We start from the raw sequence: 24214 nt of genomic DNA, 5'->3' as shown, positions 1-24214 counted from the left end.
TAAAGCCTTTGGGACATTAAAAAACCCCGACACGTCACTCCACTCCATATCAGTGCATACATTGATGGTGCTAAGGAGAACCACTAGTGGGAAGTGGGAGGCTTCTGAGTTCTTCCTCAGGTTACAGTTTCAATCCATTTTATAACTTGAGTAGTGTGTTATTTTTTTAAAAAAAAAATACACCAGTGGATTATTTTGGAGGGACCAGCACTAGTTTATTGCAAAGTATTAAAATAAGTCGCACATGTTGTAGGTGCCCTTCTCAGCAAATCCCCCACTCTTAACAGTTGATCATACAAAATTGAGACTCTTGCTCTGGACCTGCTCTTCACAGTCACATCTAGCTAATCTCACCATATTTTGGGCTGTCATGATATTAGCTACTGGTTCCTTTCCTTCATGGTGGGTGTGGCTCTCCTGTCCTTTTTTGCTGTGTGTTAGTGTCTTCTGCACTCACCCATTGTGTAAAGGGGACAGGATACTATCAATCATTACATTCTTAGGTATGGATGAGTAAGTGGCTGGGAGTATAAATATGAATTTGTTTTCTTTAGAAGGCAGATTTCCAACTACCCGGTTGTGAATGTACATATTGATTTAGGGGGGGGGAGAGAATGCAAGAAGGACTTTTCTTTATTTCTTTATCGTACATGAGTTTCTGGCTTTCCATTTTAGGGCTCATCCAGACATCCTTTTGTGCTGTGTTTCTAGGCACACATCTGTGTTTCAAAGTGCTGTGTCCCAAGTCCTTTTTTCGCCCTGGCACTTTCCCTGCCCAAACCAGCTATTTATCCCTGAAGCAGAGCAAACTGCAATCTGCAGAAAGCCCTAATTGCTGTTTGTTCTGATCCAGCATTAAAAAGCAGGTTTTTGCTGGAAAGGCATGGGCATTTTAAAAAAATGCTCGGACATGGCACTTTAAAGCTTGGATCTGTGCCTAGGAAGTGTGGGGCAAAAGGTTAGTGTGGATGAGCCCCTAGGCTTTGACCAGGCTTCCCCTTCATGCTTATTCACAAACACTCATTCTGTCTCTCACTGCTCTTCCTGTATTATTCTCTTCCTGCCTCGCTGCCTCTGCCTTTTGCAGTAAGTCAGCCAAGTGAATCTGCACAAATTTTGCCCTAGCACCCATAATTCTTGGTAAATAATTTTAGAATTTGGATTTTTTTTTAATGCAAGCTGCCTTGATGAAGGTGATTGCCCTTTTTTGTTCTTGTGTGTTTTGCTTTTAAAGCTGTATCCTGCATGCATTCTTTCCCTCCAGCTCTTCCTTTCGTGAGTTGCTGACGAAAGTGTCGTGGATTTGAATAAAGGGGACTCAGATTGAAATTCCACGAAGCTCATTGGGCAACCGTAGTGATTGACACTCTGCTTTCCCTCCTTCACAGAGCTGTTGTGAGGATAAAATGGAGAAACCACCCACCTGCTATTGTGAGCTCCTTGAGGGGAAAGCAGGATGTGAATGTGATAATTAAAGGTTGAAAACCCCACCCATTGTGCTAAGAACCTCTTGTTGCAGTGGGATCCTGAGGTTATCCTGAAAATGGGACAGGTTGGGGTAACGGGAAGAGGAACAAAACAAAACAAAATTAGCTCAGCTCCCCAAGAAAAAGTCAACTAAACACCTGCCATTGCTTTTAAATATAGTGTGGGGAGTTTGCTAATTGATCCACTGGGAACCATCCACCTCTCTGATTCCAAAACAACTTTCCGAAGCAAAATTGGAGGGGGCAGGTGGATGAGAAAGAAGCGAGGGCTTCCTGTGGTAGATGTTGGCTTTGAGCGGTACAGCAGGGCAAATGTGATCATCTGAATCACTCTTGGGGTGAAGCAGACACCCCCAAACTGCGGCCCTCCAGATGTTTGGCCTACAACTCCCATGATCCCTAGCTAACAGGACCAGTGGTCGGGGAAGATGGGAATTGTAGTCCAAAACATCTGGAGGGCCGGAGTTTGGGGATGCCTGGGGTGAAGGGAACTAAGACCTGAACACTGCATAGTACTTGTGAATCTGGGTGCTGTTTCTGGAATTTTAACCACTTGCTCAGTACATATTATTATTATTATTATTATTATTATTATTATTTATGTTGCACTTTAGAAAATGTCATATTTCTTCAAAGATTAAGTACATGCTTTTGATCCATTCAGTTGTCCAAATTTGCATGTGTGTGTGTGTGTGTGTTTAAAGTTTTACACACACATAATCATACCTTTCTCTATATATCCACCAAGAAATGTACATGATGTACAGGAAATTCAACACAGGAAAACCCCAGAGGGAGTCAGGAGCAAGCAGGGGTATGATTGTGATTACTGTACAGTACTTCAGTTACATGGTTGTTGTTTTTTTGCTTGTTAACAGGCTTCACTCACCATCAGGCATGGAAAACACATGTCTTTTGGACATTGGGAAAACCAGCTACTTTCTCTTTTTCAAAGCAAAGTCAATGAATAGTTACGTTGTCCTGGAAATGCCTGCCTTAAAGGAGATGCTACAAATTTCTCAAACAAAAACGTATCAAATAAATTATCTTATTGCTTGCAGGAAGAAAACTTGAGGAAGAGAAAACTCCCAGTTGTAAGCTCTGTAGTTAGAGTGAAACGGTTCAGCAACGATGGAGAGGAGGAGGAGGAAGAGGAAGACTGTGGACTCCGCCTGGGAGGCATCTCCAGCAGCGTCTCTGTGCCTGCAAAACCTGAGAGAAGGTACCTAAGAATTGTGGGGTTTGAATTAGGCCAAAGAAAGTAAGCACCTGAGTTCCTGATGTGCCTAAGCTGTTTCTAGGTGTCTGGCCACATTGCAAGATCAAATGATGCCCTTTGCCCAGGAAAATACATTAGAAGTAATTTTGTTGCCATCGTATTGCTTGATTATTTAAGAGGCCTTTTTACAGTAAGGCCTTTTAAGAGGTCATTTTACAGTAATGATTGTTTACGGAGGAGAAAACAAATGCAAGCCTTGGCAAGCTGGGAGCAGCACGCTAGTAGGAACTGCTGCCGTTGCTGCAGGGTGATCAAGTGGGGAGACGAATTGCCAACTGAATCAGAAACTGATGGGTAGGAGATGCCTCGGTGAGCGTCATGTGAACCCACAGTTGCTGACTTGTCACGCTGCTGGTGTCAGGAGGTCATGTGACCTGCATGTTTAAAAGTGCTGACTAGGGTGTCCTCTGCCTCCCAGGCCAACAACCAACTGCTGCTATACAGTAATGGTGGGACTTCCCTTCCACCTCAGCTTCCATGCAGTGTTTTCCCAGCAGTACCTCGCAGGCCAGTGCTGATCTCAAGGTGTATTTTGCTGTGGATCCAAAAGTTGGATCCAACAGTTATTTCATCATGTTACAGAAAAGGGAATGAGGTCAGAAGATGCCGCCACAGCAGAAGCGTGATCTCTACAGTTGTTGGGTGTATGGCAGGGGATTGCAGAATATTGAAGGGTGCCCTCTGTGTGGAGATGAATGCCAGGAGGAGAGAAATCAGTCATATTTCAGTAATAGGATGTGTGGCTCACAGAGTAGCACAGAAGGTGGCAGACGCAATAGGGCAGCTGATGATCAAATAACCCCAAAAATTCTCATCTGTGCACCTCGTGAGGATTTCAGCCAAGCTTTTGAAAACACAGCTTAGCAATACTTCACTCTTCTGTAGTTCCACAATGACAAATTAATTTCCTTGTATCTTTTTTTTGTTCAATCCCTCCAGGCCGTCGCTGCCACCTAACAAACAGGCCAATAAGAATTTAATATTGAAAGCTATCTCTGAAGCCCAGGAATCTGTTACAAAGACAACAAATTATTCTGCAGGTAAGTGACTGTAGTTTGACAGGGACACGTGAGCTCCAAGCCCAGTTTAGGAAGCCCGAATGAATCGAGGCACAGGAAGATAAATGTAAACAGCAACGTATCCAGAAGATCGCTGCCACCACCTGTGGCATGAGTCACAATGTTTTTTCTATCTTACTACAACTACAGGTGTTTTAAGTTAGGATGTTTGTGTTATCTTCGATTTTTGCTGTTAGGCTCATAGGAAGTGTTGCAATGCATCAGTCTAAGGAAGGATGGGGTTAGGGAAAATAATACAAAGACAACCTGAGCACGTCAGGATTTCATGTGGAGAGAGGAGAGTCCCCCTCACTTCATGCCAGGTCATTTTATTACACGCCAAGGGATGGCACCACAGAATTCAAAAAGGACCAATCAAATTCCTCCAGCCCCTCCCAAAAGGTTCCCCATGGGGTCGGATCAGGTAGCAATCATTACATGAGAAAGCAGGAAACTTAACCCTATCACCTACACATCAAAGCAGGAAGGTAGCCGTGTTGGTCTGAGTCGAAGCAAAATAAAAAAATTCCTTCAGTAGCACCTTGAAGACCAACTAAGTTTATATTTTGGTATGAGCTTTCGTGTGCATGCACACTTCTTCAGATACATGTATCTGAAGAAGATACGTGTATCTGAAGAAGTGTGCATGCACACGAAAGCTCATACCAAAATATAAACTTAGTTGGTCTTTAAGGTGCTACTGAAGGAATTTTTTTATTTTGCATCAAAGCAGGAGATAGCAAGGAAGTGACTTCCTGGCATCAAAACCCTGTTGCTTACCAACTCTGTGTTTGACCACCTAATCTGTGAGGGGTTGTTCATTAGCATAACTACATCAAAGCTACTTTGGATCTTTTATGGTAGGAAGGAGATAGGAAGGGTGCCTTGAAAGAATGTCCTGGCAAATGGTCTGTGTACGGGACTGTCCTGCTTTAGAGAGAATGGCAGAAATGCAGAGGCTTCTGGGAATTTTATCAGAAACAATGTGTCACAGTGGCCGGAGTGGACTACTTCAGAGTAACGACGCTACGCAGCTCTGCATTTTATTCTTTTATTGGTGCTGCGTATTTACAGTGCTCAAGTCATTGCTATTTACACGGAGCGATGTTGTCAGTCGGTTTCAGAACCTCCTAATGGCTTTTGGCGCGTCTTTCTCCAACACAAAAGCTTTGGCAGACCCATCCTCTTGCCCCTCCTCTTCCTGCGTAATTCTGGAGTTGGAGGGATGGGTCTTCCCCCCTTGCTTGCCCCTTCCTGTCCCACCTGGGACCCTGGCTCCTCTACCTTGCCTGAGCCTCGGACACGACTTCCTGCTTCCCCACTGGAATCGGAACTCTCCCTGCTTTCCCCTTTGCTCGGGGACGGGCTTGAACTCAGGAGGGGAGGGACTTCGCGATATCCCCTGTCCCTCACATCCACCCCCCTCCCAAGCTCTCCTTCACCCCTCCCCAGGCCCCCCCCATGTGTCGGTGACGACTGGAAGCCTAAGAACTCAGTGCTCTCCGAGCCCGTTGGTGTGAATACCTCCCCCCAGTCCTGCGAGCCCCCCCCTTCCGCCTGGGCGGACGGGAATCCCAAAAAGTCCGTGGCGTCAGAGCTGGTGGGGGTAAAAACGTTCTGCCAATCTGCTCCTTCCTCTGACTGGGTGGATCTCGGTGACACCCATACCTCATCCTCTGGTTCCTCAAACTCCGCTTCCCAGCGCCATGGTGAGCTGCTCTCCCGTGCCTCCTCCTCCTCCCCCTCCCTTTCCATGTGCCAGGGCTTGGGTCTGTGGGGAAAGAGGGCGTGAAATTCTTCCACCAAGAATTCCTCCTGTATCTGAGTGGCTGGGACCCATTCATTCTGGGACGGTGGAGCATCCTCCCATGCCATGAGGTACTCCAGTCCCCCCACCCCCCACCTTGAATCCAGGATGGCCGTGGCCTCATTGAGTTGCTCCCTGCCTTCCCTCTCCCCCCCTCCCTCGGGGGTTTGTTCGCTGTCTCGGAGCCTGCTGCTTTCCCTGTACGGCGACAGCAGCGATCTATGAAACACTGGATGCACCCTCATGTCCTCTGGCAGTGCCAGCCTGTATGCCACCGGGTTTACCTGTTGCGTGACCGTGAAGGGGCCCAGCCTTTTGGGTGCCAGCTTTTTGCACCTCCCTCTGGTGGGAAGGCCCTCCGAGGACAACCACACCTTGTCCCCCACCCTGATGACCTCCCCTTGTCGCCTGTGGCGATCTGCCCCCTTTTTGTACGCTTCCTTGGCCCTCTCCAAGTGTTCTCTGAGCTGCTGGTGCACCGTCTCCAGTTCCTCTGCCCAATCCTCAGCCTGTGGGCCCTCCTCCTCCTCCTCCTCCCTCTCCCTCTCTGGGAAAGATCTGAGGTCGCGCCCGTAATTGGCCTTAAAGGGCGACACCCCTGTGGAGACGTGCACTGCATTGTTGTAGGCAAATTCTGCTAGTGGCAAGCGATCCACCCAGTCCGTTTGCCGCTGGCTGACGTAGCATCTCAGGTACTGCTGCAGAATGGCGTTGACCCTCTCCGCTTGTCCGTTGGTCTGCGGGTGTCTAGCCGTCGACAAGCTGACCTCCACCTGCAGGAGGTTCATGAGCCGCCGCCAGAACCTGGAAACAAATTGGCGGCCACGATCCGAAATAACCCTTAAAGGTAATCCATGCAGTCTGAAAATGTGATCAACAAACAGTTTGGCTGTCTCTTCTGCCGAGACTGCCCTGGCACACGGTATAAAGTGACACATTTTGGACATAAGGTCCACCACCACCAACACTGCAGTCTTACCCCTGGACGAAGGCAGATCTGTGATGAAGTCCATGGACACCACTTCCCACGGCCTGTGTGGTGTGGCTAAGGGCTCCAGCAACCCTGGTGGCGCTGCTCTGACCACCTTCGCCCGCTGGCAGGTGGTACAGCCCCTTACATAGTCTCGAACATCTTCCCGCACCCCTGGCCACCAGAAGTGTCTCATGACTAGGTGAGCGGTTTTGTCCCTTCCAAAATGCCCCGCTGTAGGGTTGTCGTGCATCTGCTTGAGGACCGTACGTCGAAGCTGGGTGGTGGGTAGGTACAGCGCACCCTTGTAGAAAAGCAGCCCTCTGCGTTCTGCAAAGTCTTTTGCCTGCTCCCTCCCCCCTCTCAGTTCTCTGAAGATGCGGTTGGCAAATTCATCCGCTGCCGTCAGTGCTGTGAGTTCTGCCTCGCTCACCACAGCTGCTCCGCAGGACCATGCCGACGGGGGGAAAATGTGCCTTGGGGCTGGTGGCGCCTCCTCCTCCATGTACTCTGGCTTGCGGGAGAGGGCATCCGCCCTGACATTCTGCTCCCCCGGGATGTAGTGGATGGAGAAGTTGAAGTTCGAGAAGAACTCTGCCCACCGTATCTGCCGCTGGTTGAGCACCCTGGCAGTTCTCCAGAACTCCAGGTTCCTGTGGTCTGTGCACACCTGGATGGGGTGCTTCGCGCCCACCAGGAAGTGTCGCCAGTGCTGGAACGCAGCGTAGATCGCAAGAAGTTCCCTATCAAACACTGTGTAGTTGCGTTCAGGCTGTGTCAGCTTCCTGGAGAAGAAGGCACAGGGTCTCCACTCCCTGTTGGCGTCCAGTTGCAACAAAATTGCGCCCACAGCTTTTTCAGAAGCATCTGTCTCAATGCGTAGGGGCGCGTCCTGCACCACATGGAACAGGTTTTGGTCTGAGGCGAACACTCTCTTGAGGCTTTCGAACGCTGCTTGCGCCTCTGGTGTCCACTTGAACTTCTGCTTGCCTCTCAGGCAGTCCGTGATGGGAGCCGTAACGCGAGAGAAGTTCTTGATGAACTTCCTGTAGAAGTTAGCGAAGCCTAGTAGGCGTTGGGCATCTTTGCGCGTCCTGGGGCTGTGCCAGTCCAGGATGGCCTGCACCTTGTCCTTGTCCATCGCCAGCCCCTTGTCTGACAGCTTGTAGCCCAGGAAGTCCACCTCTTTGGTGTGAAACTTGCACTTCTCCAGCTTCACATACAGGTGGTGCTCCTTCAGGCGTTGCAACACCTCTCTGACATCTTTCACATGCTGCACTGGGTCATTCGAGTAGATAAGGATGTCATCTAGGAAGACCAAGCATTTCCTGAAGAGGAGGGACCCCAGGACGTGGTGCATGAAGGCCTGGAAGCATGCTGAGCCCCCTTGCAAACCGAAGGGCATCACCAGATATTCAAAAGAGCCCAGAGGCGTGAACATCGTGGTTTTCCATTCATCTCCTTCCCGGATCCTGATCAAGTTGTACGCCCCCCTTAGGTCCAGCTTGGTGAAAATCTTGCCCCTGCGTGCCGCTGTCAGGAGATCATCCACTCTGGGCATGGGGAAAGCCACGGGCTCTGTCACCGAATTCAGCCGTCTAAAGTCCACCACAAGACGGCGCTGTTGCGTGTCTTTCTTGTCCACCCAGAAGACCGGGCTGCCCCCTGCTGCCTTGCTTTCCCTTATGAACCCCCGCTTGAGGTTCTTGTCGATGAAAGCGCGCAGATCCTCCAGCTCCTGGTCTGACATGGCGTACAGCTTGGCTGGGGGTATCGTCGCCCCTGGCACCAGGTTGATCTGGCAGTCAAAAGGCCTGTGCGGGGGTAGGTGGTCGGACTCCGCTTCGCTGAAGACCTCCTGCAGGTCCCAGTACTGCTTGGGTATTGCCTCACCCCCTTTGATATGCATGGTGGCCACCGTGGCTATCGGAGGCCCCTCCCCTGGTTGGTGCTGCATGCAATGTTCCAGACAAAAGTCTGACCCAAACGTGATGCACCTCTGGTGCCAACTGATGGAGGGGTCGTGGCGCGCCAGCCAGCTCATGCCCAAGACGATGGGGGGGTCTGAGATGGTGGTGACGTTGAACGCCAGTGTCTCTGAGTGCCTTCCCACCGTCATTCTCATGGGGGGGGTTTGATGTGTGATGGCCCCTCCCAGCAGCTCCCTGCCGTCAATGGTTGCTACGTGCAGAGGAAAATCCAACTGCAAAAGCTGGATTTGGTGCTCTTCTGCAAAGCTTCTCGAGAAGAAGTTGGCGGACGCCCCACTGTCAATTAAGGCGAGGACCGTCAGGGGATAGCCATTTGGGAGCGTTAGCGTCACTTCTAGAACCACTCCTGCTCTGGGAGGGGTGGGCTGGCTCTGCACCTCTCTGTGCGGGTGGGCGGGCTGGGGCTGTTGTCTGCTGACTGTGCCTGGCTGCTGCCCCTTGTCTCCTGCAGCCAGGCTTTCCCGTTTCCCTGCTGTGGTGCTGCGTCAGTGGGGGAGGGCACCACCGTTCCCGCCTTTCCTTGCCACTCCCTGCGATGTGGGCAGTCTCTGACGAGATGCTGGGGTGAGTTGCAGAGAAAGCAATTCCCGCCCCTTCCCTCCTTGCGTCTTGGCGCCGCTGGGGTTTGAAAAGCCCGCGCGCGCGCGCTATCAATCTGCATGGGCTCCTGGTCCTGGCTGGCTCCAGGCGTGGCCTGAAAGGGTTGTTGAGGGAGTGGCTTCTCCTGCGACCGTGGGAACCAAGCCCGCTTTGCGCGCGTCGCTTGCTTGTCGTTCCACCGGGATTCCTGCCTCACCCCCACCGCCAGAGCTGCTTTGCTCAGCTGATCCATAGTACTGGGCTTTGGACCTCTCGAGAGTTCATCCTTCACCTCCTCGCTCAAACCCAAGTAAAACGCAGCTTGCATGGGAGGCGAATCCAAAACCCACCCCAGTCTGTGCACCAGCATGGTGAATTTCGCCCAATATGCGCGAACTGTCATATTTCCTTGGCGTAAATTATGCAGTTCCTCCTTAGTCTGGTCCAAATGACTATCGGACGAATACATCGTCCTCAAACCTTCTAGAAATTGTTGGACATTTTTCATGCAAGGATTCTTGGTTGCGATTAATGGTCTTAGCCACTCCCTGGCTGCTCCGGTGAGATGTTCCACAATAAACGCTACTCTGTGCTCATCATCGGGGAACTCATTCTGGTGCAGCTCAAGAGCATACACGATCTCAGTCTCAAAGCCCTGAAACTCCTTCGGGTCTCCATTGAACTTGCTTACAAGGGTCCCTGCTCTCCTTCCTGGCAGCACTTGGACTTGGGGAGCCCCTCCCGCCTTGTTTTTCTCTGCATCCAGCTTGTTTTGGAGGTCTACCGCCACCGCCCTTAAATGCTGCTCTTTTTCCTGGAGCTCTCTCACCTGTTCCGCAAGTTGTAGCCGGTCGTCCTGGACCTTCTTAGTCTCCTCTTTAGCTGCCTTCAATTCTCCCTGCGCCTGCAGCGACAGCTGTTGCAGTTCTAGCTGGGCTTGCTCAGCGATCTGCCGCCACTTCTCCGCCTCGGACACGCTCATCCCGGCAACTCCGAAGTAGCCCAAAAATGATTAGGAGGTTGCTGTCACAGTGGCCGGAGTGGACTACTTCAGAGTAACGACGCTACGCAGCTCTGCATTTTATTCTTTTATTGGTGCTGCGTATTTACAGTGCTCAAGTCATTGCTATTTACACGGAGCGATGTTGTCAGTCGGTTTCAGAACCTCCTAATGGCTTTTGGCGCGTCTTTCTCCAACACAAAAGCTTTGGCAGACCCATCCTCTTGCCCCTCCTCTTCCTGCGTAATTCTGGAGTTGGAGGGATGGGTCTTCCCCCCTTGCTTGCCCCTTCCTGTCCCACCTGGGACCCTGGCTCCTCTACCTTGCCTGAGCCTCGGACACGACTTCCTGCTTCCCCACTGGAATCGGAACTCTCCCTGCTTTCCCCTTTGCTCGGGGACGGGCTTGAACTCAGGAGGGGAGGGACTTCGCGATATCCCCTGTCCCTCACACAATGTCTCATGAATTCAGGGCCAGTCAATCCGATGTTTGCACCAGAGACACATGACCTGCTCCATGTCCATAATTCCTCATCATAATTCCCATGATCCCCACAAGGAAGCTCCCTTCTACCGTGTCAGGCTATTGGTCCATTTAGTTCAGTATTGTCAAACCTGATTTGCAGCGACTCTCCAGTGGCGCGAGACACAAGAGATTGAACTTAAGATCTGCTGTGAATGCTCACCGTGCTTATTTTGCGTATGTTTAAGTTTTAACATCAGGCAGCGCACCAAGCATCTGATGAGGTGGACTTTAGTCTCTGAAAGATCCTGCCATCATCCATGTTAAGGTGCCACTGTTTGTTGTTTTAGCTGCAGTAAACTTAACATGGCTGCCCCTCTGGAAATGGTTTTTGGTTTGACGGTGCAAACACCAGCCCCACAGATGAGTTTTCATTGCAAGATCACAAGTGAGATGTTTGCTGCAGAGCTGGCACCAAATGGTGTTGCAAGTGAACAGAAGCCCCACTTGTTACGGAAAAGCTCCCACAGTCTCTCTTATGCTCTATCTATGCCCTGGACTAGCAATGCCATCCCATACATGTCTATGTGCACATTTATTGAAGCTTATTCCCAGGGAAGTGCGGATTGCAGGCTAAAGCTGGGATCCGTAGTGCTATGAGGGAACTAGAAGTACCCAACACAGAATTTTCAGTACATTTAGCAGGATTCTTTGTGGGAAACCATGATGGTTAAGCGGGTATAAAATACTTTAAGCTCGATGTGCAGATCGGTCCTTAAGTCTTTGAAATATTTCTATATTTCCTTGATGGGATTTCCATTCCATCTCTCCTAGCAGAAGGTTTTCAAGATTGCTTGCAGCTTTAAGGACTACATTGCAATAGTAAAGACAACCCATGAAATGGAGCATTGAAACCACACATTAATGTTCTAGCATTGTAGCCTTGCTGAGAATCTAAAGCCCACTCTAATCTTCTGGCATTGGCAGGAAGGGCCTTCAGTGGCTCCCCCTCAAGTAAGAAAGGACTCTGAGAAGTGCTGGCAAATGTTCTTGCCCCCTAGATAATGATACTGTATTAGCAGCCAGATGGAAGCATCAGTGCAACCGGACAGCTTATCCTTTCTCTGCTGACTGTCTAGCCAGTGTGTCAGCTAACTTTTGACTGAGACAAATGTTCTCCAAACCAACACATTCAAGTGAAAGCAGAAGTATACATGGTGTAAAAGACAAAAGCAGAAGTTTCGTGGAGCGATAAAAAGGTAGCTTATTAATTAATGTCTTGAGTTAATTTCGTGCCAGAAATCCATCTAAAAGCCTAACTTTTATGACGTTAGAAATGACTGCTTCTTTTGGCCTATTTATCTGGATTTTTAGAGAATGCAATTAACTTTTGTGATAATGAATCACTTGTTCTTTGCATATCAGCCTTTGATGGTTTTTTTCTTTTTTAATTGTGGAAAGTGCCAGCAAAGCAGACAGTTCCTGTGGCTCCCAGAACCCGGACATCTCAAGAAGAAACCTTTCTGGAAGTGATGCATGGCCAGAGCCGGCCATCCAGAGGGAACTCCCAGATACAGGAAGAGGAGCCAAAGGAACAAGCATTAGGGAGACTTCCAGGTGATGGTGAATAAAGTGCTCTGTTCTCAAGGATAGGTTAATTCTGTTCTCCAGCCCAAAAACGTGTGTTATGCTGCAGGCACATGTAATTCTGTTGAACAGAAATCTCAACCCAATAAGCCTCAGATTATTGTGTGTTCCTCTTTCATTTCCTCACTATAATTGGGGGGGGGGGAGAGATAGAGAAAGACCTTTTCTGTTATTGGACTGCTTCTGTGAAGCTCACCAGCAGGGCATAAAGTCTCTTTTCACACCAATCTGGCAACTGGAATTCAGTGGCATTCATTGCCTCTAAACAGAGATGTTCCAATTAGTCATTATGGGGTAGCCATCCAATTAGCCCAAAGGTGGACCTATCTATCCACCTTAAATTTGCCTAATTCCCTTTTAAAGGCATCCAAGGTAATGTTGACTCTATGAGATAAAACCAGCTACAGAGCAGGGAGGCAGTGCGGAAGCCCAAAGTCCACTTCCAGTCTCTCTAGGTCGAATCCAACAGTAAAGTAATTCTCAAAAAGGTCCATAGAGGAGGAGGCAGAAATCTCCTAACATTGTGCAGATGACTAGAATAAGTGGAAGCTGATTATAAGAGAATCCCGTGCCTTGCGAAGGGTGGGAGAACACTTGTTAAGAATAGAGTTTTAGGAAGTGACTGCACAGCTGTCCCTTAATTTGAGTTGCACAGGCAGTAAAATACTTTTTCATTCCACATTTATTTTAGGAACCCAGCAAAGGCAGCTCTTTTCCCGTCTCCAGATCGAACCAGCCATTGGAGAAGCATTACAAAAGGCACAAGGTTAGGTGTGGTTGTTTAATGAAAAAGAGAAAGAAAGCAGGCTTCCCAAGTCCACTAGCTGCCAAAAAAATTAGGTTTAAAACAGTGCCATTTAACTTTTATTGTGTTACAAGTCCAAATCTTATTTGAAAAAACTTAAGTCCCTTCAGTGTTTTGCTAATGGGAAGGTACTTATTTTGTCACCTGCTGTCAAAGCCAATCCTGTGTGGACTTTGTGTTACTATGTCCGACGTTGATGCATTAATTTTGTGTTGAAGGAAGAAGCTTAAATTACTTTTATTTCAGATTGTAGCAAACTGTGGAGTACTTTTGAAGGCTTTCATTTGACTGAGTGGTCTGAAGCACAGATCCGTTCATTCTATTTGCCTTGGGAGATTCTCCGAGGAAAGTCCCGTTTAAATAAATAGAATCAAGCAGATGGATTATTGGGCTGGCACCATTTATTTCAGGGAGACTTGCACAGGGGGAAATTCCTGGTGGGTCACGTCAAAGGCATTCGTTCTGACTGCACTGTAATAGCCACCTTTGTTCAAGCAATGAATCTTAGATAGCTTTCCACACAACATCCCATGTACTTAAGAGATGCTTTTAATGCAGTCATGCAATGGCCTGTGCAGGTTGGCCATCCACCCTGTGCTCCCTTATTTTGCTTGCTCTCTCTTTCCCCACCAATGCCACTCTTGCTCAATAATCATCCAATATTAGTTGCTTCTCCTGGCGCAGAGCTAGCAGCAGGGATAGGACTATGCCTATGGATCACTCTGTGCCACGTTTAACACTGTGCGCTGCAGCGGTTGCAAGCGTGGTTTCTTGTGGCCACTCTTGTATCCATTAAAGGACCGCTGGGCCAGGAGTAACGAGAGCATATGAACTGAATTAGCAGCCTATCTAGTGCAGTGCCATCTTGACCACAGTGGCTGCTTGCACAGGCAACTCCCCACTTACTCTGAGGTTACATTCTGAACCCCCCCATAAGTGAAATGTGCGTTAGTCGGGAGCCCACTCCAGTAAATGCAGCTTCCCACCTAACAGCTGTTGAGCAGGGTAGTGTGGCAGCAGTGAGAGCTCCTGTGTGCCATTTGGGGCCCTTGGGAGTCTTTTTTTCTGGACTTTTAGCTCACTAGCATTCTCTTCGGGCTCTGGGAGGGTCTCCTTGCGAGCCACAAGGACTTTCAGGTTAGAATTGATTGATTGATTGATTTCCTGGTGCCGTGTGTATATGTGGTCGCACACAAGTGAGGGGTTGCCTGTACAGTTCTGTTTCTGCTGCAGGGGGAAATATGCTAGTTTAATGCTCAACTGGGCAGGCTGCGCGACTTTGCTTATCTTCATTAAAGAGCTTCACACTTGTCCCCGTGCTTGGGTTACAACAGCCTGATTCGAACACTTCTGCCATTTTATCTGGCTTAGATTACTATGACTTGGAATCGATGGTCCACACGGACACCAGATCGTTTATCTTGAAGAAGCCCAAGCTGTCCGAGGAGATAATGGTGCCCCAGAATCTAGAAGTGGGTAAGAGGGCCACGGAGGCCTTACAGGCACTCTCAGGACGGCTCATACAGACAAGGTAAAAGTTGTTCCTTAAAAATTCAGTAAAAGGCCTAAGAAGCTCAAGCTTACTTACCTAGTTGCAACAACTGGCATACCTGATTACACGAGTGGTGTGTTTTGGTGCTCAGTCACATCATATCATAGGGAAACATCAAAGGGGTTGTGTGAATCAGGTCTCTTAGCTTTGAAAATGTTTTTTACTCCTTTTCTTAAAAAAGACAGCAATGGTGAATTGCCCTAGTTCCTCTCCCTGGCTTTTTTTTTACCTGCCTTCAAATGGCTCATTAAATGACAGAGCTACTTTAGTCTAGTAATTCACAAACTGCTAGCACATTGCAATAAATCAGTTGATTGAATGAGCCCAAAGGACCCACCTACAAAAGCAGCTGGGGGCAGGTGATTGTGCCAGATGGGTGGGGTATAAATAAATAAATAAATTATTATTATTATTATTATTATTATTATTTGCAATCAGATAATAGGAAAATAGTCCTCTCCCGCTTGTTGTTCCTCAGAAACTGGTGTCCAGAGGCATGCTCTCTCTGATCATAAATACAGCTATTGTGACCAGTAGCCACTGACAATCTTAATTTTTCACAAACTTGTCTAATTCTTAAAACCATCTTAAACGGGTCCCCATCACCCTGCCTTGTGGTAGCAAGAAGCCTACTTACTGTGTCCCTGCATGAGTCACAGTTCTGGATGGGCCTTCTGATTGGAAGAGCAGTGACTCGTACAGACTCAGCCAATCAGTCGCCTCTGGGGACAGGAAATCCTTCGGGTCTCATATCCTGCTTACAGACCTCCCAAAAGCATCTGGATGGCCACTGAGAAAGACAATGCTCAGCTAGAGAGGTCTCTAGTCTGATCCATCAGGAATCTTACGTTCTCTCCTTACACAAACTGAGAGCGGGGCATCTTTTCTATTTTAGCTTAGAAAGAAAGCATATCTCAGTTATCAGAAGTTTAAGGAAAGTGGTTTAGAAATAAGAACGTATCTTAAAAAACAAAACAAAGTTCAGTCTTTTGTCAACAGAAAACTTGTAACAGATTGTCATGAATTGGGTGTGAATGTGTTGTATTGTCACACATTTAGTCTGCTCTCTGTTTCAGTAGCTTTGACATTCCTTCTGGGTTCCCCTCTCTCATCTCAGGGAGCAGCTTGTGCAGCCAGAGAAGCCTGCTAGTCCCAAGTTCATAGTCACCTTGGACGGAGTCCCCAGCCCACCAGGATACTTGTCTGATCAAGAGGAGGAGGAAATGAGTCTCATGGAAGGAGTAAGGCCAGTTGCCCCCAAAGCAACAGCCAACAAGGGATTAAGAAGCCTTCGTGCGCAACAGATGCACATTATATCCAGACAGCTGGAGAGCACCGATGGTAACAGTCCATCCCCAGTGGATCAGCATCTTTTGTTAGCTTCGTTGCAAAGCTTCTTTATTTGCATTGCTTTTCTTTGGGCAACTCAAGCTGAGCACAAGGCAGGAAGGAATGCAGTGACTGAACTGCAGGCTGAGTTCCCAGGGCAGGTTTCTTTTCTAACAAACCTCTCAACATTGGGAAGAACACAGCTTTGATCCCCACCCTCAACGTTGACTAAGCATAATTAGCAAACAGCACAGCCCCTGGTTGGATGCATAACATTTAAGGCAGTGGTTGAGGAGTTGCGGTCCTGCAGATATTGCCAGATTACAACTCACATCATCCCTGGCCATTGGCCACGCACCTGATGAGGCTTATGACAGTTGGAACACAACAACATCTGAAGGGGTCACCCCTTTTGCCAACCCTGCTTTCCTGATTTATTGAAAGATCATCTGGGACTGAAGCAGCAAACAGTAGAATCTAAGTCCTAGGGGGTGGCCAGTTATGATCATCTCTACTGTTTGGGCCAGGAGCCACAGGCTATACAGTTGCCTAGGACGGAAACGCTTCTGTCCCAGAGATGAAATCATGGGCCAGGAGCAATTTCCCCATGTCACATGTGTAACCGCAGCTGGTTGTGTATTGTATTTTTCAATCGCTGCTGCCTTATAATGATTGTTTTTTTTTATTTTAAACAAATATTCTGTTTATTTTTCTTCTCTTGACTTGAAGGCCTAGGTGGGGCAGGAATATTTTAAATACAGTGGTACCTCAGGTTACAGATGCTTCAGGTTATAGACTGCTAACCCAGAAATAGTACCTCAGGTTAAGAACTTTGCCTCAGGATGAGAACAGAAATCACACTGTGGCGGCATGGCAGCAGCGGGAAGCCCCATTAGCTAAAGTGGTACCTCAGGTTAAGAACAGTTTCAGGTTAAGAACGGACCTCTGGAACGAATTAAGTTCTTAACCCGGGGTACCACTGTAAATAGCACAGCCCATCACATTTTGACACATTTGAGTCTCAACTTTGCATGGTTTTGATGTGGGTAAATAATCCCTGTGATGGAAACGGTCTTAAATTTGAACAGCCAAACCACTTGAGATCAACTGGAGCCTCTTTGCTTTCTCTCTGCAGTGGAGATGGAGGATGTTGGTGCCCTGCACAAAGCGGAAAAAGTACCCGAGCGCTGCAAGTATTGGCCCGCCTGCAAAAATGGAGATGAATGTGCCTTCCATCACCCCACATTGCCGTGCAAGTTAGTGGTACAAATGCTTCTTGAGGCAGTTGGCCCTCCTGGTCTTCAGGCACAGCATTCACAAAAATTAGCTTCTCCCTCTGTCCTCTCCTCTGTATTAGAGTCCTGAGCAAAAGCCTTCACTGCACTGGAACAAAATTTCCTTGCCACGGGTTATGGCAATGGCCACTAGCTTAAAGGGCAAAAGGGGATTGGACAGAGGCAAGGAGGAGGAGAGCTCTGCCACTGGTTATTCGTCATAATGCCTATTCGAAGTTCCAGGGTCAGGGCGGTTCGTTTCTGAAGACCAGGTAGAGGGATTATATTGGAAGGGCAATTGCCTTTCTGCAAGGCTTGTGTGCTTCGTAAAAGCCATTGGCTGACCACAGTAGTAACTTGGATGCTAGACTAGATGGGGTCTGATTGAGCAGGCCACTGCACAAAAGCTTCTGAGAGAGAAGGGAGGTGGGTCTGCTCATGGGTCTCCAGCTTTGCTTCCTAACAGCTGTGGAGTTGGCTTCTTGCATCACCACAGTAGAACAGGTGTAGCCAAACAGGTGTAGCATAGTCAGGTTGTACCCCACCGAGGCTAAAGTTGAGGGACCCTACGGCTCAAGGCAGTATGGCCACTGGTCAGGGGTGATGGTAGACACAGACTAACAACATCCAGAGGGACACAGGTTCCCAGTCCTCAAACTAGGGCCATCAAATTGCACACCAAAAAAAAGTTTTCCGTGGCCTATGGACATTATGCAAATAGAGCATGTTCACTAGCTTGAATAATTTATTCTAATTTTGCTAGCCAAGGGAATGAGCACAGAGCTATGCCAGACTCTTGACATTTAAGAATCTCTTCCTCACTTCCTCTGCAGGGCAGGGAGAATTTGGGGGAGAAGAGAGATCTCTCCCTTCACAATGGGCATTCAGAGGAAGGTCATCACTGGATCTGATTTACAGTTGTCATTGGCTTTCTTTCTATCTAGCAAGCACATTTATTGGACTCCTGTTACCCTTTTCTCCGTCCCTCTGATAGTCCCCTTACAGTTGTCATTGGCTTTCTATCCATATATACTATAGAAGTATATATTTAATTGTGATAAAGGCAAATCATTAAGAAAAGAGGGAATACAATTAATACTATAGGACTGTGAGGTTTATATAGTACAGCAAGGTTTGGGGGAAGAGCTGAAAAGCTGAGTGTTTCAGAAGGCATTGCTACTTCATATATTGTGCTGCAGCTCTCTAGCAGTTTTATGTCAACACTATTCAGTTCTTTAGCTCTTTCTCATACCATTTAATTCACCTGTAATCTAAAAAAATCCACAAAACATAGAATGAAATGAGGGTCACTGCAGAGGGCTGAGTGTTCAGGATGGTGTGGCAGTGACAAGATGCCCTTTTCCCCACCAGTCCAGTTCTTAATCCACAAACATCAGATCAGTTCTCTAGAGGTCTGACAACTAACCTGTCGTGTCCCCCCCCTTCAGTTCAGCATTGAGTATGTCCACTGACATCATTGGGAGCCATTTTGGGAGCCCATTTTGGAGTTTGGGGATTTCATTGGAAATTTGGCAGACCTTGATTTTGGCACACGTGTAACTTTTTTTGTTGCTTTGAACTCTCTAGAATTGGCTTGCAAATTTCTGCCTGTTTATTATGTGAACATGGAAAGCACTTGAAGCCAGAGGGTTTTTTTCAAAAAATCAGAATTGAGGTTTTCCTTTAGAATTCTAGCCCAAGAGCACCAATGTCTTGATTTAAGTAAAACTGTATTTGATGCCAGGGATGAGGACTGAGGTGTAAACACAGGTGTTATTTTGAAAGTGAGTGCATTCTAACAAGTTTACCCAGCAGCTTTCCCTTTCACATTCCAGAGTCTTTCCCAACTGCAAATTTGCTGACAAATGCTTGTTCATCCATCCGAATTGTAAATACGATGCTAAGTGCACCAAGCCAGATTGCCCCTACACTCATGCCAGCCGACGGACCCCACTGCCGCCTCCTAAACCAGGTAAAGATTCGTTGCTATTCCAGGTTTGGATGTGGGCTTGCTGGGAAGAATGTGCTGGTGACAGAAGAATCTGATCTAGCGAAACCAAAGGCAGGCTGCTTGTGGGTTTCCCAGAGGCATCCGATTGGCCAAGTTGGGAAACAAGATACTGAACTGGATGGACCTTTGATTGGTGGAGCAGGGCTCTTCTTGGGTTCCTCCTGCCTCTCTTATCAATTGGGGCGGTTGTTGATTCTGACCTGCACACACACACACACACACACACACACACACTGTCACTTCTGGATGGCTAAAACAATTGTTGAAAAATGCAACAAAGCGGCACAGCGGCACACCAAACTTGTCATTTTCTAATGACAAAAGAAAAGTCCAGCAGCAAATCCGCTGTGCCAAACCACAACCTAAAAAGTTCGCAGTGCTCTTCGACAGCTCTGCCTTCCCCCTACCACCACTGCCAAAAAAAAGCATAAAACAAAATATACCAGGCCAACAGCTCTGCCAACTAGTGCGTTGCAAACAATGATGAATGTATAAGATAGAATCATGTTGCAGCCGTTGGTAGTCATGACCATTGCAGTCTGCGGTATGCATGTTTCACAATGTTTTGGTTGTAGCAGTGCAGGTTGCTGAATGATAATTAAAAAGACATCACGAAGTTGTCTTTTTAACATAAGAGGAGGCAGGCCCAGGTCTCTGAACTCAGCCCTCTCCCACAAGGACCGGCAGCAGCTTGTGGGGTGATGGGAAGGCACCCCCCTTCTTTGCCTAGCTCATTGCTGCTGCCTCCAGCAAATGTTATGGCTAGCCATTTCCTTGTCCTCCTTTGAGGACCCAAGACTCCCAGTCTCTCTGTATTTCCTTCCCTCCCCCCCCCCCCCCCCGCTTTTCAGCTTGGAAACAACTTTGTGGTGCAACATGATTTCAGCTGTATTTTCCCTTTTCACAGACCATGAAATTATACAGAAAGCTGTGTTTTGAACACAGGTGGAGAAATGGTTATGTGTTTTCGTTAATGTTGCGTCTTTCTGAAGCAACCTGAATTTGGTTTTGAACTGCTTATTTATCCATTACATTTATATCTGGTCTGTCATAATCTTAAGGGATTTGCAGCAAATGGATCCTACAGTCTCCCACCCCAGACACTGACCAGATCCAGACCATCTTAGTGCAGCAAGGTGGTTGTCTCACTTGCCTCCAGAAACAATTTCCTGCAGTTGAACTTTAGGAATTGAAATTGCAGTCTTTTTGAATGTTGTCAATGCACATGAAACCATTCGCTGTTGTGTCTGGTATCAGTCACTTCCCTCTTCCATTAATGGGTTTTGCAGCTCCACCTCCAGCACCGCCAACATCTTCTAACAGCCAACTCTGTCGATTCTTCCCTGCTTGTAAGAAAATGGAATGCCCTTTCTACCATCCCAAAGTAAGTACCATATTTTCATTTCATCTGCAGGGGAGTTTCAAAAAGTTGGGCTGAAGCTTTAAGTGGAACTCATTCTGCTCACAGGGAATATGAAATATGAAATATTAGCCCAGCCCCAATAAATAATCACTAATAATATTTCCAGCCTTCAGAGTACCTTATGCTGCACTTGAAAACATCTGTGTGCATCAACCTGGAAGGAGGGCTAAGCACAGGCCTATGGTCTTGTTATACTCAAGAAGTAGTCCTTAGTTTGCAATTTATACGCACCTTATTTTAGATTTTAACTATTGGCAAATCCAATTGTTTCCCCCTTCTCCTGTTCCACACTTCGTCCCTCGCTGTTCCAAAGGACCCCCCAACCCTCTGGAGCAGATTTGAGGGACAGTGGTAGGGGACACCAGAGGAAAGGGGGAAATAAGTGAAAATGGACTTCCCCTTCCATTGTAGGATTTGGTTGCCGTTTGCATATTCATTCCTTGATGTATGCAGCTTCAAGTGGTGATATGCATCTGAGAATGAACCGTCAATAACAATCCAGATGGGAATTTCATATCACCTTATAAATACAGTGTTTTTACATTGACTCATCAGATGCTATTCATCAAGTGAATTTTACTCAACTGTTCCTAGGATTTGTAGTAGTCAATCGACTGCAGAAATCTTCCACCCTATGTTAAGATAACCCAAGTCATATATTTGAAAGGTTGTATTAAAGGACGCGGGTGGCACTGTGGGTTAAACCACTGAGCCTAGGGCTTGCCGATCAGAAGGTTGGCAGTTCAAATCCCCGCAACAGGGTGAGCTCCCGTTGCTTGGTCCCAGCTCCTGCCCACCTAGCAGTTTGAAAGCATGTCAAAGTGCAAGTAGATAAATAGGTACCGCTCCAAGCGGGAAGGTAAATGGTGTTTCCGTGCGCTGCTCTGGTTCGCCAGAAGTGGTTTTGTCATGCTGGCCACATGACCTGGAAGCTGTACGCCGGCTCCCTCGGCCAATAATGCGAGATGAGCGCTGCAACCCCAGAGTCGGTCATGACTGGTGGTCGGAGTCCCTTTACCTTTACCTATTAAAGGTATGCTGTACTTCAAATAGAAATGTGCAAGTAGTGTACACTCTATGAATTCGACTAAACAGGCAAAACTGTACTCCCTTGCCATTGCCTTTTCTCAGTCCCGTTATTTTCTTAGCATTGCAGGTTTAACACTCAGTGTACCAGAGTTGACTGTACGTTTTACCATCCTTCTGTTTCTGTACCACCACGTCATGCCTTAAAATGGACCCGAACCCAAACTAGGTAATGTATTTCTCTTACTCTGTTAAATTGCACATGCTAATCAAACATGAAAATGCACAATCATTTTGCTTAACAAGCTGTTAGGCAAAAACTGCAAGAAACTTGAGTAAGAGCAGTTCTTCATTATATGTTGAGAACTCATTTTTCAACGTTTTGCTCTTCCTAATTTTGAAATATATGGGGATTGGTGATTTTTAGGGCAGAACGATAATTATCATGACACATTTTCTAATTTTCTGTATTTATTTTTTTTCAGTGAATAATTTGCACAACCCCATAATTCACCATTGTACAATGATGAGCAGATACTCACTGATGGAACAAGATGCTGTAAAAGCTATTTCATATGCCAGGCCTTGAATCTATATTGTTTCATAAAATGAAGTTGATTGCCTACTTGAAATGTGAAATTTTCAAAGCTTGTATATTTAATAACTGGTTTTACATATTTTTACTGTAAAAAATGTCAGTAGGGAAGAGGATTTTGCTTTAACATTAATAAAAATGTCAAGGCATGGTTATTATTATACTTATGTTGGGCCAATAAGTTTCTCCTTTTGCTCACAATTTTACAAATCTCCTTTGGACCATCCATTCCAAGACTGGAAAAAATTACTGCATTACAAAGAAATGGTTTGTTTTGGGAAATCGTTGTTAAAGTAATATAACCCATATGTGCTTTAAAGAAACCATCATCTTCAGTATAGATTACCTCACCTTCTAGATTTTTCTTTTTTGCCATTTAAATTCATTTTCTAGGAAACAGTAAGCAAGCTCTTAAAAGTAGGAAAATGTTACCAATTTAATGACATCTAAAGTACAGTGGTGCCCCGCAAGACAAATTTAATTCGTTCCGTGAGTCAATTCGTTTTGCGAAAAATTCGTCTTGCAAATCGCGGTTTCCCATAGGAATGCATTGAAATTTCTTTTTTGCGCATAGGAACGCATTAATTAAATTTCAATGCATTCCTATGGGAAACCGCGATTCGCAAGACGCATTCGTCTTGCAGGGCATTCGTCTTGCGAGGTACCACTGTATGTGGATTGTGATAGGTCTGGGTCTGGTCAGTGCCTGAATGAGAGAACAGCGGGGAAGAAAGGCAAGATATAAATGGAATAAATTAAATATAACTATTTTGAATGGAAATCCGGCTGTTGGAGAGATATAAAAGCAGGTCAGCCGTCAGCACCCCATGCCAACAGACTGAATTTCCCCCTCCCAGTTTATGAAGGGGTCAGGCAGCTACATGAAGGGGTCAGGCAGTTAGTACTTGTGTCAAAGCTTGCTACAACTAGCATTTGAAACCAGATTTTAAAGTTTGGCTGTAAACCTGGTTAAGGTAGAGTCTGGCTAGCTGTTAAGTTATTGACGTATCCTTCAGCTTTGCTTTAGAATTCACTCCTGGAAGGTAGTTTGTATGGGGGAAAGAGCATTCTGTCTTTTAACTGCTGTTTAGGGAAAGGCCTAAATTGTATCTGTTTCCTTCATTGCAGTTAGTCTGGATGGCTAGTCTCAGGAGCGAAGGAATATGGACAGGCCTGCTAATAAGTTGTATTGAAGTATTGGTTTTCCTTGAAACAGTACTCTGCTATAATTATACATAGGTATATCCTGAAATCTAAAAGGCAGAAATGGGTGTTCTTCTGGGCTTCTTAGGGTGTAATATAAAAGATTAAGCAGTAACATAAATGTATTTTTTATTAAATCTTTTGTATCTTTTGGGGAACACATTTTCACAAAAATATACAAAAGATAATATTCTGTACAAATATTTACATTAGATATCGGAAAACAAAAGTTAACTCCACATTTTAAACTCAAGTTTGACCAATATATTCTTGAATTCTGAAATTTAACAACCGAGGAAATTATTTCAAAATCTTTCTTTTCAGATTTTTTTAAATAAAAAACTTGATTTATGCAAAAAAAAAGGCTTAACTGATACACTTTTTAAATAACAAATTCTAAGATTATTTGATCACAGGGATTAGCTCTTTATGATGAAAACCCAAAAGAGAACACAATTTGCTACTGTAATAAAGGTCACAGTTAAGATACACCTTTGGGTTATAGTTTGATGTAACATTTTGTTGGCTGTTGTTAAAGCAAAATGGATCATCTGACAAACACATTAGAGCGAGATGTTGTGGACCTAGAAAATAAATCGTTCCAGGAAATTCAGTGAAATGTGGTAAAACAGACAGTGAAAGGCATAAAAGTGTGTGTGTTAAAAAAAACAGGAACAGTGACAAAGCATGGCATTTCGAGTTAATGAAAGCTTCTG

The 24214-nt window shown here is 46.4% G+C and overlaps 1 protein-coding gene across 1 annotated transcript in view; it reads left to right on the top strand.

Annotated features, from left to right (window-relative positions):
• The window catches only part of ZC3H14 (zinc finger CCCH-type containing 14), a 36077-nt gene extending 12090 nt beyond the window's left edge, over positions 1 to 23987 (top strand). The window contains exons 7-17 of the mRNA XM_035107584.2: positions 2549 to 2709; positions 3706 to 3806; positions 12095 to 12250; positions 12972 to 13046; positions 14457 to 14616; positions 15755 to 15978; positions 17102 to 17222; positions 19076 to 19212; positions 20541 to 20635; positions 21823 to 21929; positions 22186 to 23987. Coding sequence (XP_034963475.1) covers positions 2549 to 2709; positions 3706 to 3806; positions 12095 to 12250; positions 12972 to 13046; positions 14457 to 14616; positions 15755 to 15978; positions 17102 to 17222; positions 19076 to 19212; positions 20541 to 20635; positions 21823 to 21929; positions 22186 to 22192 — 1344 coding nt within the window. The 3' untranslated portion in view covers positions 22193 to 23987. The remainder of the gene's footprint in view (positions 1 to 2548; positions 2710 to 3705; positions 3807 to 12094; positions 12251 to 12971; positions 13047 to 14456; positions 14617 to 15754; positions 15979 to 17101; positions 17223 to 19075; positions 19213 to 20540; positions 20636 to 21822; positions 21930 to 22185) is intronic.
• Positions 23988 to 24214: the final 227 nt, after the last annotated feature.

This window comes from Zootoca vivipara, chromosome 1 (genome assembly GCF_963506605.1).
Source record: "Zootoca vivipara chromosome 1, rZooViv1.1, whole genome shotgun sequence".
Classification (NCBI taxonomy): Eukaryota; Metazoa; Chordata; class Lepidosauria; order Squamata; family Lacertidae; genus Zootoca; species Zootoca vivipara.
The sequence above is the reverse complement of the archived record's forward strand: the minus strand, read 5'-3'. Positions and strand labels throughout refer to the sequence as shown.